Source organism: Anthonomus grandis, chromosome 1, assembly GCF_022605725.1.
Source record: "Anthonomus grandis grandis chromosome 1, icAntGran1.3, whole genome shotgun sequence".
In the NCBI taxonomy this organism is placed as follows: domain Eukaryota; kingdom Metazoa; phylum Arthropoda; class Insecta; order Coleoptera; family Curculionidae; genus Anthonomus; species Anthonomus grandis.
In genome coordinates, this window is record NC_065546.1 from 14625961 (window position 1) to 14643009 (window position 17049).

A 17049-nucleotide genomic window follows, 5' to 3' on the forward strand; every position below is an offset into this window, starting at 1 on the left:
TACATAGTAAACAATTATTGTAATATTTTCGGACTGGACCTTCATATAATTACGATCGAACTTCAGGTAAGTTCTTTTGATCGATTAATTATAGGAAGTACGGAGGTCTTGCTGAAAAACTAAGTATTGATGAGAGCATGATTCCTTATTATGGAAAACATTATGCGAAACAATTTATTAGGGAGAAGCCCATAAGTGTCAAAAACTGGGCTCTTTGTAACAGAAATGGGTATCTTTTAGCTTTTGATATTCATATTAGCAAACAAAATAATTTAACTTATTCCGAGAATAAGTTAAAGCCACGTTGTCTTATCCCTTATTCTACAAGCTAAAATACCACCAAATGAAGGCTATCAATTTTACTTTAATAATTATTTTACTTAGTCCATAGTCTCAGGATGGTTACTGTGCCACAGGTACTTTACGTGAAAATCGAGTAAAAAATAGACTACTAAGGTCAAAGCAAGAATGGAAAACTGAAAAAAGAAGCTCCTGTCATAAGTCTGCATCTCAAGATATTGTAGTTGTTTAATGGAAGGACAACAAAGTTGTAGCAGCTGCTTCAAATTTTGACGAATCTGCAAACAAAACAGCTCCAAGTTATTGCAGAGAAACTAAATCTAAGGTAAATGTTCCACAACCAGGCATAAAATATATTTATAATAGAGGGATGGGTGGGGTAGATAAATTAGACAACATGGTTGCCAACTATAGGACCCGAATAAGACAAAGAAAATGGTGGTGGCTAATTTTTGCCCATCTTTTTAATGTGTCCATAGTAAAGGGGTGGCTACTTATAAGAATAATTCACCCTGAGGATGCAATAAGTTCTTCTTTAGTTATATTACGAAGAAACATAGCCCTAGCTTTGCTGCATTTATATCGCGTAAAGTCTGTAAAAGGGAAACTAAGACCAACCCTACCGCTGGATGTTAGATTTGATAATATCAATCATTTGGTGGAATATTCTAAGACTGATAGAAGGTGTGCATTTTGCAAAAAAAAGGCAAATTTTGTTTGCGTAAAATGTAATGCGGGCTTACACCCCAAAATATGTTTCAAGGCTTATCACGCTAAATAGGCATATCAAAAAATAATTTTTTTTTTGATTATCAGAATATTTTCAGAATTTTTATTTTGTTATTTTTATCATAATGTCCCTTATACTGTTCTTTTTTTAAAATGTATACATTTCTAGTTTTTTTCCACATTTGCCTGCTTATTTGAAGTACACTAAACAAATGTTTAATAAAAAACTTATGTGTTTCTTATTCCATCCTACTTCATGCACTAATGGATTAACGAAGAGTATGTATTTAGTTTATGCTAGACTAGCTCGGCGTAGGTATGTTGAAAAATTTTCTAAAGTCAAACAGAAGACATTCATTGCAGTCTATGTTGACTGCACTTTATCAGGGGCTGAGAAAAACAAGATCAGTTACTCTAAAGAATCATGAGACAGAAAGACAATCCAATATTAATGTTGATGATGATGAAATTATTTTAGCGACCATTGAAATAATATCCTAAAATTAGTGTCAGAAGCCTTGCTACGGTTAATCACTTGTCAAAATTAAGCGTGTGAAATATGTCAGATGAAGAAAATATCTATTAATTATATTTTCAAAAAGTTCATGTACTTTTGGAACGAGATTTCCCCAAGTTTGGAATTTTCCCAATGAACGCAAAATAAAAAAAAAACGAACTTCAGTTTTTTTTCCAGGATTTTGTTTACTGATGCTCTCTTTCTACTTAGAATAGAATTCCTTATATTCATAACATCAATTATTATTCAAATATTCAACAAAATCCTCACGTTTTTAAAGAAGTCCATTATCAACACTGGTTTAAAGTTAATGTTAGGATTAAATGGTAATTTTGGCGGGTATCAAAATGGCGGTAATAAACTATAGGAACCCGGAAATACTCCTCGACCAAGAACAAAGTAGGCTGGTTCAGGGGAAGCTTGGAGAGGAAATGGAATTTCTGGCATTAACGAGCCAGAATCCAGTACAGTTCCTGGAGGCGTCGTTCTCTTCACATGGATCTCTATGGATGACCTGCGCAACGGCGCACACTAACGAGTGGCTGTCGACGACCATCGGCAGGCTGAAGAACATGTTAGAAGGGGTTGAGCTTCAAGATATTGAGGCCAAGGACCTTGCCAAAAGACCAAAAGTCATCGGCTGGTTCGCCGACCATGCCTAAGAACAAAGGGTCGGGATCTGTCTCAAGACACAGAACCTGGACTTGAAGACGGAAGACTGGCACCTCTGAGCCGCAAGACAAAGAGAACCCTGGTCTACTCACTGGATGCGGCATCATATAAGGCCCTGAAAAAAGCAGGCTTTACGGACTACTACTAACTGAGAAGAGTGACCCTCAAACAACTGAACTTAGAAAAACCAATAGCTAAGGGTCGTGCAGATCAACCTGCACTGCAGTAGGCTAGTACCTGCTGCATTTTGTAGGGCTATGGATTCGCTTGACATAACTCTCTTGCCGTAGAGAGACTAGTGAAAAGCTGCAGGCAACCAGGAACTGAGCTGATCCTAGGATGTGATGCAAATGCACATTATCACATTTGGGGCAATACCAACACGAACCCTAGGGGTGAGTCACTATTTCAATCTATAATGGCAAACAACTGAAATATTCTAAATAAAGATAATAACCCCACTTTTGTAACAAGACAATAAAGTAAGGTTATAGACTTAACTGTATGTACTAATTACACAAATAATACTATTTAAAACTGTTTTCAAATTACGGGTGTTGACCGGGAAATAACAACATATTGAAATCCGAAAAGAATCGATTGTGATAACTTTAAAATAGAACTTGATCGCGAGCACGTGCGGGTTAGTGTAAACATAAGTGACACAAACAAACTAAATAAATACGTAGAGAAACTGACTGACACAATCATTAAATGTTACGAAAATAATAGTCCAGAAATCAAAATAATTGAATCCGATAAAACCGTGTCGCGGGGCAAAGACCTTGAAAAGATGAGGAGGACTATTAGAAAAGAATTTAACAAAACCAAATACAGTGGAAGATGGGAAACTTATAGGACATGTCTAACTGACTACAATAAGCGGCTAAGGGCAAAAAGGGACTCTCGTAGGAAGTACTGCGAGGAACTGGAAAGCGTTCCAGACTGTGCTAGATTCCAAAAGGTTCTTATCAAGGAGCAAGGCTGCACAATTGGCTGCCTACGAAATGGCGATGGTGAGTAAATAACCTCAGGAAAAAAACCACTAACCGAATATTTTCGGGTACATTTTCCTGGGTGCGTTATAAAAGACAACATAACTGGCAGTCAGCGCAGTACAGAACGACGTCAATAGCACGTCGAGAGGACTAGGAAGCTGCAAGAAAATTTGTGACATATGAGAAGAGTAAATGGACCGTCAACTCATTTGAGCCCTACAAATCTGCTGGCTCAGATGGAATCATTCCAGCAATGATGCAAGAAGGACCAGATGTATTAATAAATAAACTGACTGAGATATTAAGGGTCAGTCAAGCTTATGGATAATATATCCCTTTGAGATGGAGGCCGGTACGGGTTGTTTTTATACCCAAGCACGGAAAAACTGACTATTCTCAAGCCAAATCTTTCAGACCGATAAGTCTTATGTCTTGATGATGAGATGTTACTAGCTCCCATCCTGTACGGCAAAGGAGCTTTTGACAATACACCATTAGACTCTATTACAAGTACCGCAGGAGAACTCCAAGGAAAATTTAATACAACGGTGAGAGAAAAAATGCAAATTGCTCTGAACATCGTGAAAAACTGGACAGAGAATGTAGGTTTTAAGATCAGTCGCCTTAAATCCGCAATTAAACCATTTACCAAAAGACAAAAGATTGAGAACCTTGTGCCACTATTCTTGCATATTAAAGAAATTCCTAATTTGGGAGAGATAAAATATCTGGGGGGAATCTTGGACTCCAAATTAGGCTTGAACCAACATCTCGATAAAGTATCCAAGCGATCGGAATCAAATTTATTAACGGCCAATAGCATGCATAGGCAAACTTGAGGATGACATCGCAAAATGGCACACCGGATCTATAACAGAGTAATAGTGCCCACTATAACTTATGCCACAATAACGTGGTGGGCAAAAACCCTGCAAGTAGGAGCAAGACTTACGTTAAGCAAAATACAAAGGCTCGCATGTCTAGGCAAAACAGGAGCCATGAAATCTATACCAACCGCATCAGTGAAAGCTCTTCTTAACCTCCCACCATTACATCTGGTGATTTAAGGAGAAGCAAAGCTGGGACTGGAGCGAATGGGAAATAACTTGACAGAATACCCAAGAATATCAAGTATCTGTGAGGCAATTAAATCATAAATAATATCGGATCACATGATTCCAAAGTATTGTTTCCGCACACCATTCAAAGTTGAATATCCAAGAAGAAAAGAATGGAATGACAGTAACCGCAGACCAGACAGAGATCTTATTTGGTATACAGATGAATCCAAAATTGACAAAGGAACCGGAGCTGCAATTTTTGGAGAAAAACCTATGCATGAAACGTCCCATTTGCTTGAAAGACATGCCACAGCTTTTCAGACAGAAATATTTGCGATACTAGAATGTGCTAAGGAAAACATTAGAAGAGCATACAGCAGATCCTAGTACTAACAGATAGCCAAGCCGCCCTAAGGACCTCATCGAACCCTAGGGTTACATTATAGCTGGTTTGGGAATGCCTCATAGAACTGAAAACCTTAGCAGACTTAGTTATTAGGCTTATATAAGTTCCGGGACATACAGGCAATAAATGCCAGGAAATGAAAAAGTCGATAAACAACACTGCTGGATAAATTATTAAATCTCCGTGTAAATTATTGTTTCATGCATGCTGGCAATTCCGCACACTTTGGCGGAAACGGTTTACCGATTGCTTGGCCTCGTAGATCTCGTGATTAACATCCCTCTGATTTTTGCGTCTGAAGGTAGTAAAAATCGAAAGTTTATGTCGTTTTCATAGAAACTCGAGAACAGTCTTAGGAAAGAATTGAGCAAGCTTGCCATAAATTCCTAAATTACGAGACAGTTTTACCATTTACCAAAAGTCTTTATTTTTAATCTCGACATGTGTTTCGCTAATGATATTAGCATCTTCGGGAGAAGATTAAAACTGGTTAGTGGTAAAACTGTCTCGTAATTTAATGATCACACAAAAGATTTCGACCATAGGACTATAAATTCCCAAGTTAAGTGGGGATTTTTCAAAGAATTCGCTGTTCTTTATCCAAAATAGCAAGATTGTGTATTGAAGCAGATGACCATCATGAAGAATACTTAATATAAACATTTTGTTTTGTTTTTGTTGCTGTTGCTATTGTATTTTTTTAATAAAATAACGATTTTGTACTAAGCTTAGAATTTATAACAACTAAAAATGTGTAAACACTAGAATTTACTACCCAGAAATTTTTAATTAGGAATATGCACTTAAAAGTCGCTTGCGGTTTGCTTTTTCTCCTATTTTTCGTACAAAATACTGCAAAATTGTATTGACCTGCCAAGAAGAAAAAGTTAATTAATTTTAAAATATTAAGCTTAAGAAAAAGAATTTTAATTATTGGTGATTGAATATTATCAGTTTGAGGCTTCTTATAATGGTTTTTATTAATTTACGCAAAAAGTGCTTTAAATAAAAAACTAAAAAAATAAATTTGCTTAAAAATAAATAAAGGTTTAAAAATTTTTTTTTAGATGCAGTGGAGTACTGTTTTGTATAAAAAATTATTTAGGATAAACCTCTTATGGACATCATTGGTAACTTTTTTTTCTTGTATGCCAAAAAATGCTCCCTAGTGCATAAAAGACATCATCTGGAAATTAGAAAAAAATATTATCGTGCTAGTAAAGTTATTTAATTTTTTTTTTCATTTTTTTTTCAACACCCTGTGGATCTAAAAGTTTATTTAGGACATATATTCATAACCATTCTTTTTAATTTTTTATTGGAAAATTACCCTGAAAAGTTTGTCACTCTAGTAGAGTTCCTTGACACTCAGTATAATTTAATAATAAGGTTTGACTCTTTAGAATAAAAAAGAAAACACTTTTTTTTACAAAAACAGAGGTTTCGAAGAAATTGCTTAGTGTTTTCAGAAAAAAGAACTAAAATAGGTCTTAAATAATTTTGTATTATATTATTATAATTTAAAATTAAATTTGCAACTAAAAATTTAAAACTTGTATTAAATATTTTCCATATATTATAGTTCACACAGTACAATTCAAGGAAACCTATTTAAATGATGCACTCCCTATAAATCAGATTACAACATTAATCAAATTACGTTCATCAGTCTAAATGTCTCTGAAATCAAAGGCATAATAGAATGAGCCCATAATATAAAAATAATTATTATCATTATGGTGAGGAAATCGTCCTTTATGTATAACAATATTATTTAATAAAGCCGGAACATTAAAATATTTTTGTTTATGAGCGTGTGACGAAAAGTTCTTTTACCATTCGAAAAAAAAAATGAGTGCAGCTGCTGGAACTGTATTGAGTTTGGCTTTGCTTGGTTTTGGAGCACTTTTTGGTATATCAAGTAAGTAATACCTATTTTGAAATAATAACCAAAATTCTCAAATGTATGCATTTATTAGAGCATTATTGTCACATTTTAATATTAAAATTTAACATAAAAAATAATCGCATAGTTTTTCGTGAAATCAATGCCTTAATTTTGGATTGTAAATTTAAAATGAAAATGACATTGTCTTGGATCACAGATTGTATTATATTTGACATATTATATTTAATAGAATAAACTTTTCAACAAATGCTTAATCATAATAATAGTGCATATTTTTTATTTTAATTTTTATAATTTTTTTGTAGCTTACAATGTTAAAGTAAATAAATACAAAAGTGACTTGTTGGACATATTTATTTTAATAATAATAGTTGCTGAGATATTTATTAAAAATGATTTGCTTATTATTTTACGTTACCTGCTAAGTATTTGTTCTATAATTTATTTCTGACTTATTCTTCAAATTGAAAAGCTGAGAAAACTGCTAATAGTTTTGGTTTCTGAAACATTTTAAAAGAAACTCAAAAATAGCTAATTATAATTAATTTTATTTTCTTATTTGCAGCCTTAATGTAGTAATATTTTTTTTAATTAAAAATACTTTTAAGCCAAAACTATATTGATTATTTGACTGTTTAGCCTCCCTGATAATAAAGATGAATAAATCGGAACATTGCTAATGAATACCTAATAGATTTTTTTATTGACAAAAATACTACGAAAAAATCTGCTTGTTATAAAAGCATCAAATTACAAAAGAGAGTGTAGAAACACACAATAAGAAAAGTTTAAGCTTAATTGCGGGGTGCTGTGCTCATTTACCTGTCTATAAATGGTAAAATACATATTCAAATTAATAAAATGGATACGAAACAAAAATTTAAATTACACTAACAAACATTGACATAATAATACCAGAAAGCCTCCAATAGATATATAGATTAAATAGTGTAGCCTTTTTCCCGTTGGTTAGGTGTGAATTAAAACAAACGAAAATAGTCAACCAATCTATTTACCCACTTCACCATGAAAACACGATCACTCACGACTATTAGATATATAATACAAATTTAACTTTAATTTATACTCGGCAGAAAGCTTTTTCAGAAGACTCCTGATAACCCTTGAAGCGTCGTGCGGTGTACCACTTGTATCATAAACTATAATATTTTTTCACTAGGGTAAAGGGAAATTATTAATTGAAGAGTTTAGTTTTGTTTTTTACAAATTTCTTTATTCTCAAATATATTACAATCATATCTTTACAAAACCAAAATCCTTACAACAGTGCCAATGCACTGGTACCAAGGATATGTAACGTTCAGAGTGTACAACAACCTTAACCATATATACAGATATATTAAATATACTATAAACCTTTCAAAAAAAAAGAAAACAAAACAAATCAAAATCCCTGACGATGTCAATTACATCACTACCCTTATAAATCCAATTAAATCCACTTAAATACCTACAATAAGTGTAATTTTAGATATTTTTTTTTAAGTATATTTATAGCAACCAAGCAAAACGAAAAAAAAAAAAGAAAAACTATTCTAATATATGACTTAAAAGTTTCGCTGTGAATTTTTCAACCGAGTCCATGTTCTTAATGACTACTGGAAAACTATTATATACTATTATAGCCTGATAAACTGGATTACGTAAACCTACATTAGTCCTGATATTATTGTCCCAATAGATGTCACGTTGAGCCCTGGTATAATGATCGTGAATATTTTCAGTAGAGACCATTCTCACATTAGTCTTTTGTATGTTATTAGTTACTTTAAACATATATTTGCCCTGTTTAATAAGTAACTCTCTCAGCATTAAGACACCCAACCCCCTATGTAGGTCCACAGTGCTTGTACGCCAATCAATTTTGAATAATCCCTTTAATATTTTATTTTGCAATACCTGCATTTTATTAAAATCCACCTGACCACAAGAGCCCCACAAATGGAGAAGGTATCTAAAATGCGACAAGTAAAAGGAATTGTAAATATACATCTTGCTTTTAAACGTTAAATAGTCTCTAGCCCTGTATATAGCTCCTAGCATTGGTATAATTTTATTAGTTACATGCATTAAGTGCTCTTTCCAGTTTAAGTTATCATCTATGATTAGCCCTAAATATTTAATGTGTGACACTTTTTCAATTAAAATATTGTTTATTTTTACTACCGGATTTCTAGAAACTTTGTTTTTTTTGTTTAAAAAATAGATAATTAGTTTTAAGAATATTAATTTTTAATTTATTGCACAGTAACCATTTGGAATATTTTTCAAGATCTGTGTTAACAACATGCTCCAGGCTCTCAAGATCACTATCACTGTACAACATAGCTTCGTCATCCGCAAACGTAAAATATCGACCAGTCAAGCCAGCACTCCTAAGACTGAGCACGTAAAGAGCGTAGAGTAGTGGCCCAAGAACAGAGCCCTGTGGAACCCCACACTCACTTAGTTCAATTTCGCTAACTATTTGATTAATATTCACAACTTGTTGTCGATTATATAGATAGGATTTTAAAATGTTATAAACGGGCCCTCTAAATCCCATATTATGTAATTTAGCTAAAAGCACATCCCAACTAACGACGTCAAAAGCCTTTTTCAGGTCGATAAAGACAGCCACTACCATTTTTTTACTTTCTAGTTGAGTAATTATTTCATTTAAGAAATCCATCGTAGCACTTAGCGTGTTAGAATTTTTTAAAAAGCCATACTGAAACTTGTCCATGTGCAAATATTTATTTATAAAGTTCAACATTCGGCTTTTTAAAACCCGTTCTATTATTTTCGAAAAAGTACTTATTAAACTAATTGGTCTGTAATTACCCATAGAATCTTGAGATCCCGACTTAAAGATCGGCGTAATTTTAGCGAATTTGAGTTCGTCAGGAAAAAGACCAGAAGCAAAAATATCGTTAACCAGTTTTGTAAGAATTTTGATTAGACTGGGACCCAATACGCAAAGATTATTAACTGTAACTTGATCATCTCCAGGAGCAGAGTTACGTTTCAAACTATTAACTGTGTCTAATATTTCTTTATCAGTGACTTCTTCTAAATAAAAACTATTTGCATAAATGATTTCATTGAAACCAAACGTGTCACGAATATTAAAGGGAATGCCTAGTATTTCAGTTTGAACCTCTTCAGTAATTTGTTTACCTATTCTAGCAAAGTGGCGATTCAAGCAGTTTGCAATTTCGTAAGTGTCCGAGACTATCCTATTATTTACATTTATCTCCTTAATTTTATTTAAATTAAGGTTTTTTCTGCTTAATAAATTATTTATCACTGACCACTGTTTTTTGGTATCGGAACCTGCTTCTGCCCATTTTTTTCTAAAATGAGTATTTTTAAGTGTTTTAGTTTTATTAGTAATTTTATTTTTTATGTTACGAAATTGGTTTTTAATTTCTCTGTTATTATCGTTATTACGCATGTCTTCAAATAGTCGATCTCGCTCTCTTATTAAGTTTACAAGCTCCTCTGTTATCCAGGTAATATTATTTATGCATTTTATTTTTCGCTCGTATTCAGCTGCAGCCTTGCTAGATTGTATTATATTAATAAGATACTGGAATGAGGTAATTTCTGTCTCTTTTATTTGTTGTTCAAATAATCTTTTAAACTTTCCATTGTTAATCCCTTTCAAAGTATGTGTCGTTTTTACGTTAGCCGGCCTAACTATCTCATCCAAATGTATAGTTAGTTTTTCATGATCTGATAGCGCATTAGATTCGACTTTTACTGAACATTTTTCCTTACATTTAAAATCAGTTAATACCTGATCTAAAAGTTTATTGGTGTTTTGCGTAATTCTTGTAGCATTTAAAATATTTGTTTTATTTTTAATATGAAAGTTATTAAGGGCTAGGGTGTTCTTATAATTAATTATTTTTCTATTACTAATATCTAATAAATCTAAATTAATATCACCAACAATAATATGATTAATTGGATAGGAACTCATAATACTTTCTAACATATTTAAGGTTTCACCATATGAATAAGATGGTGGTCTATACACTGAACTAACAATTAAATTTTTATGATCTATCTGAATACATGCCCAACTAAAATTATCATTTTTTTCTGATATTTGTAGTATCTTAAATTTTAAGCCACTCTTTAAATAAATAGAAGCTCCACCCCCTCTTTTTTCTTTACAAGAATGGATTGATTGATACCCGTCCAACTCAAATAGATGCGTTTCCTCAGAAGATAGCCAAGTTTCAACAAACATAAAAATATCTACATTACGGTCCTTTGCATAACATTCAATCTCATCGAATTTATTTCTAATACTCTGTATATTTAAATAAACAATATTTAGATTTTTTTACTAAACCAAAGACTAACCATTTTAGACCCATTACTAAACCAAAGGTATTTATAATTATTCTCCTTTCTAAATGTTTGTGTCTTTTTAAATAAGTCTAGGTTATGTTTAGTTAGATCATGATTTAGATACACATTATGATTTTCAGTAAACCCTAACACCAAAGTATTTAAATTATACCTTTTAGGAGATTTCATAAGTTTTTTCTTAATGTCCTCAGTTTTTATGTTAATCTTGATGGGTGTCTTCTTTCCTTCTTCTTTGGCTCCTACTCTAAGGGCTGTAAAATTACTCTCTAGATCTACTTGAAGCTCCTTTCCAATGTTACAAACCAGCTGCTGCAGATTTTCTGTGGTTTTATAAGGGACCCCATAAACAATAACATTATTCGTGAGCTCCCTTTGTTCCTTCTTATTTAACTGGTTTTTTATACTACTAAGTTCCAGTTTCAGCTCTTCATTTATTTTGACCTGCTCTTCATATTTCTGGAAAAGAACATCGTACGTTTTTTAAGGCATTCATGACATCATTAATTGTTTAATTAGAAGTCTGAGACTCCGGCTTCATAGTTCTTTTCACACACTTGCTACAAATCCATTCTTCTGTTGATTTGCTTAGCTTCTGGAAATGTTTTTGATTCATAGAGAGGCACAGCCTATGTTTCCAAACAAGACATTTATCACATAGTAAACTTTCTTCATTATCAGCCACATTTTTGTTACATATATCACAAACTTCTATTTCCGGCATAATGTTAGAAATTTAGCACGACGTTTGGCAACCTCGCGGGAACGGAACAATCGCAGAATGTAAACAAACACACGTTGGCTATCACAAAAATCACGTTATAAAGGATCTTTTATATCTAAACTCACACATGTATGCTGTAAAGATATTGCCTATAAGTTTTCTAGATTTAATTCGCTGTAAAAACTTGATAAAGTAACAATTATTATGCACGCTGAAAGCAAGCAGTTGCACACCGTTGCCACTTACTTTAAAAACGTAAGTATAAAAAACGTTAGTTAATCATAATAAAAAATAAATCTATGCTTAACATCTCTGGTGGAGTCACTTCTTACAGGAACTACTGCAGCTCACCTTGTATTAAGCCTGGGAGGTTAACCGAAGGTATGGCATGTGATTTAAGACTCCTTTTTGAATTGGGCACGAATGAATCAGAGTAAAATAATTTTCACATACATAGAATTTCAAATAGAAGTGTTTAATATTGAGATTTTCATGGTTTTAAGAACAATCTTAAATGGTTTAAGTATCTGCCTAAAAACACATACCCTCTGTGGTGCAACCCCGAATTTTTGATTTTAGTTTTTTAAGTAGAATAAAATTTTTGTGTTAAGAGAACAATAGTCTCTTTTCAGTTTTTATTATTTTCTGTATAAAATTGATCTTTTGTTTTCTATATTTTGTTATATTCCTATTTATTACAGATATTTATTTTTATTTGTTGTTACTTTATTTTAATGCTTATGAAGTACAAAAATAATAATCAAGGGCAAAATACATATATTTTTATTTCTAAACATTTATAAAAATATATTTCACAAATCTTAGGTTTTCAACTCTAGGCCAATATTTGTCCGTTGGCTCCAAGTAAGTTTACTTAGAAATAAAGTACTGAGTTTCTACTATACTTAGACTACAATAACTATTAAGCCTATATTTCTAATTCAGTTGATTTAAATATGCAGCACTAATAAGCCTATAAAGGGAATGAAACAAATGGCATGGATTGGACGGCAACAGTAAGCTGTACTGTAACAATATTCTCTACCTTCGAAGGAAACATAAATATTACTTTATTTTTCAAAATGTTTCTTATTCCTTAAAAATTTTATTATTTCTATCTGTTGGTTGCTCATCTCTGGTTGCCCATTCTATATTTAGAGCCTCTTCGAATAAGAAAAATGAACTCTTCTATTACATGTAAAAAGATTATAAGTTACTAAGGCATATTATACTTTAGACAACCATAATTTGTTGTTATGTAAGTTGGTACCGTACTAGTACTTTCTTCTTTGTTCGATACATTCTTCTTATTAAGGTGCCGTGTGGGTGGCTTCTTCTAAACTTTCCAGTTTAGGTATAGGATTGCGTCTATTATTGACAGGTTTACCTGAGTGCAGGTCAGTTTTAAAATTAACGGTTACTTATATAACGGAGTCATGCTATTTTAATAATGAAATGCCTAAAGTGTATAGAGTTGTTGTATATATTTAAGTTCAAACACCAAAGTTTGAAGGTACCAGAAATATTCATACCCCGGAGGTATGTGAGCATGATAAACCTAAAAGTTTCAAGGACCTATGTTTCTTCTTGGTTTTGTCCCTCTGAATCCAATGAGACTACTTCCAATATTATATAACTCCTTTATTAGCTGAGATATAGGAAAAATATTCATATTTCGAAAAATAACAAAAATCTTTCAAAAGGTGTGTATCTGGGAGTCTTAAGAAGTGTGTGTTTGGGGTAAAAGGTGCGACCTTCGAGACCCCTGGAGGCCTCTTGGGGTCATAAGAACGGTTCAAATTTTTTCGAGAACTATTGGAAATGTGACGAATTTTCTTTTACTGTTGGATTCCCATTCAAAAACAGAATGAATCATGTAGAATAAGAGTTTGCTGAAAATCGAAAAATAAAGGAGTTATGAAAGGTTTTTGGAAAAATTGGGAAGTTTTTGGGTGATAAACAGTGTTTCCTCATTTTCTCGAAAACTACTAGGAATTTGAAAAGTTTTATTTTGGCTTCTGAATTAAAAAGAGAACGAATAATAATGAATAATATTTATCCGGAAATCGAAAAATAATGGACTTATGGGAAAATTTTGGACAACTGGAAAAATAGTATATTGTATACCTAATAGGAAAAGCTTAACTTTCCCGGGCGATCGTAAAAATTGCCAGTCGAGGCGCAAGCCGAGACTAGCAAGAAGGAGTCCGGGAATGTGGCTTTTCCTACGAGGTCTATATACTATTTTTTCAAAAATCGGGAATCATTAAAATTACGGTAAATTATTACTAATCATGTTAAAAATTTCAAATCAACATTATTATTTTTCCCTTAAATAAAAGAAGCCATGAAACATTGTTTCGTAACTACGGAAATGAAGTACATAATTTTAAATTGTCAAACTTGACGAGTGAAAAGTTTATTTGTGGCGTCTTTCCAAAGTGTTGATTTTTTAACGTTTTGAAAAGCCAAAGTAACGTGTAAAATGATGAGTGATGATGATCCATTTCTGGAACTACTCCAGAACTCACTGAGGCAGTGATTGCTGCATCATGGGAATTGTTACCAGTAAAATCTAGAAATAAATATAACTATGCATGCAACCGCTTCATGGACTACCGTACGAATAAAAATGTAACTTCTTTCTCGGAAAATGTTGTAATGGCATACTTCTTGAAGCTTGGTTCTAAGATGAAATCTTTAACTTTATCGGCCAATTATTCAATGCTGAAGGCAACCCTTGCAATTAGACATGATGTGGATATATCTAAATATTCAAAACTTCGGGCATTCCTGAAACGGCAAGCACATGCCTATAAGCCAAAAAAATCCAAAATTTTTACTAAAAAGAATTAAACAAATTTATTCAGGAAGGTCCAGATAAGGAATATTTAATGATTAAGGTAACTTACAAAACTTCAAATTATACTTGGATTCTTTACATGCTTATTTATTGTTGTAGGTAGTTGTAATATGAGTTTCCGGAGCTTGCAGAATGGACGAGCTGGTTAAAATTACTGTACAAGATATACAAGATCTACTATCTAAACTTTTAGTTCCCATACCGGATTCAAAAACCAATACATCAAGATCATTTATAGTAAACAAAATGTACTTAAATCTATACCGCAAGTATGTCTCTTTAAGACCGCGAGAGATGAATACCACTCGGTTTTTTTTAAGTACCAAAATGAAAAAGGTTGTAGACAAGTAGTAGGAATTCACCAATTTGGAAACATGCCTAAAATAGTGGCCAGTTATTTGAATTTGCCAAACTCGAAAGAATATACGGGCTACTGTTTTCGTCGGTCTTCTGTCACAATGCTTGTTAATTCTGGTGGAGATATTACTAGTTTAAAGAGACTGGGTGGATGGAAATCAACAAACGTCGCTAAAGGATATATAGAAGAGTCTCTTACTAATAAGGAAGAAGTGGCAAATACAATTTTCACAGCAGAAAAAAATCACAAAAGTAAATCTAATATTGTAGTAATGCCCAATATTAGTTATTGTCATATAAATAAAATTATTAGTTTGGAAAATATTCAACAAAATAATGCTTTTAGTTCCCAAGTTCTTAGAGTTTTGTTTAGGAAAAAACCTGTTCGCATTTATGTTCTAAAGTTTACTGTATGGACATAACATTTCCTTACAGTACAGAAATGAATATTTCCTTACTGTTATTTTCGGTTGCCAGGCAAGAATCAAGTTGGAGGAAATATTGACTTTTTCTTTCAAATATGTCGTCAAAAATGTTATTAGTTCTTATCGATTTTTGGAAAAAAAAATTTTTTTAAGAAACTATTTTTTTTAATGGATAAATTGCTTAAAGGACTTTAAAAAAGCCTTATAAAACTTTTTTAAAAAATGTACCAGAAAAAAAAGAAAAGTCTTCCTTAAAAAATCCAAAGGGGTACCTCTGGAAAAATGTTCATAATTTCGGTTTTTATTTTTTTTCTACAAAACTATTAAGAGTTTTTTAATCTTGTTCTGTCCTGATTACCAAATATGCATGCGTGTTTTATGTTTGACTGCTTTAGATTAAATAAGGCTTTGTCAATAACTCGGTTTAGGGCAATAAAGCTACTTTTTCAATTTTAAATTAATAATTTGCGAGACAAATTGGTCATGAATGTGTAGTACCTGCATGCCTTAAATTCAAATCTCCCGCCTTAAACTAAGTTCGGATATTTCGCCTTTTTCTTGACACGATTTAGTCGGTATTGTAACTATCTGCAATATCGATTATTCATATTAATTTCTCAAATAGTGCCAATGGCTGCGAAGATTGCGCTGTAGTCGCATCGTAAACGTAATGCCATCCTGGGCTGGGATTCTAAAATCAAGATTCGACACGATTACTCGATATGACTGATTCTAAATACAATTTTCAGTCGTGAGTGTCTTGCGGATTGCCTAGTTTTTAACGATTTGTCGACGACACGCTTGGGTATATCGTATAAACCAGACGATATAGCTTCTTCCTTTTTTAATACGTGCATAATGTGACAGCATCCTTTTTTAAACGTATTTGTTTCATTTATTGTTTACCAATAGTCATACCAGGTTTTTATTAGTATATCAAGCTTTCTTAAACACAATAACTAATATATTTAATTCGACCCTATTTTCCACAACCTTCTGTTAATAATAGAGGCAGAGGAAGTAGAGTTATCATGGAATTAGCGAAACTACTGCAAGTCGTTGGATCCATAAAATTACTGAAATTATTGACAATCACCTTGCTGACCGATTAATTTTTCAAATATAAGAGATGAGAGACATTAATTAATTAACATTTATAGACAGATCTAATTTCCCTGGTGTTATAGGTCCTATTGATTGCACCCATGTTGCCATATTAAAACCAAAAGTGGATGAACACAAGTTTTTGTGATTTTTCATGAATTGAATTATTATGTTTCATTATTGGATAGTGATAGTTTTAAACGACATTTTTTTATTTTAAAGAAATAATATAGGCCTATATTTAAATAAAAAAATACGGAGGCGAAAAAAATTAACAAAATAAATGAAAATTCTTAGTGTTTATTAATAGAAAAGACAATTGACGTTTTCATCTGTCAAATATTAGGGAAAATAACAAATATATACCAAGAAACCTAAATCAAATCGAATAAAACGAGTTTAGCCGACGACTGAAATTTAGAATCACCTTTCTCGTCACGACCAAGTCGCGATCGAATTCGAAGACGTGATCGTATCGAGATCGAGTCGTGATTTTAGAATCCCAGCCCTGGATACATTTGATTAACCCCTCTTCTTATTTTACTTTTTCTATGACTTTGATGCATTGAAAATTGATAATTAGAGGTTAGATTATTTTGAC

General features: G+C 32.4%; 1 protein-coding gene and 1 long non-coding RNA gene across 5 annotated transcripts in view; one reads left to right on the top strand and one right to left on the bottom strand.

Moving 5' to 3' along the window:
• LOC126737629 (phospholipase A1 member A-like) overlaps nucleotides 1–17049 on the top strand; it is a 76080-nt gene that overhangs the window by 19191 nt on the left and 39840 nt on the right. For 2 of the 3 annotated variants that reach the window (XM_050442607.1, XM_050442621.1), the window contains exon 1: nucleotides 6443–6604. The exons of the other annotated variant lie outside the window; for it this stretch is intronic. In XM_050442607.1, coding sequence (XP_050298564.1) covers nucleotides 6535–6604 — 70 coding nt within the window. In that variant the 5' untranslated portion in view covers nucleotides 6443–6534. Of the gene's footprint in view, nucleotides 1–6442; nucleotides 6605–17049 lie in introns of those variants that run through there. 3 annotated transcript variants of the gene reach the window in all.
• Nucleotides 1–17049, bottom strand: part of LOC126737667 (uncharacterized) — a 53863-nt gene that overhangs the window by 14083 nt on the left and 22731 nt on the right. The window lies entirely within an intron of this gene.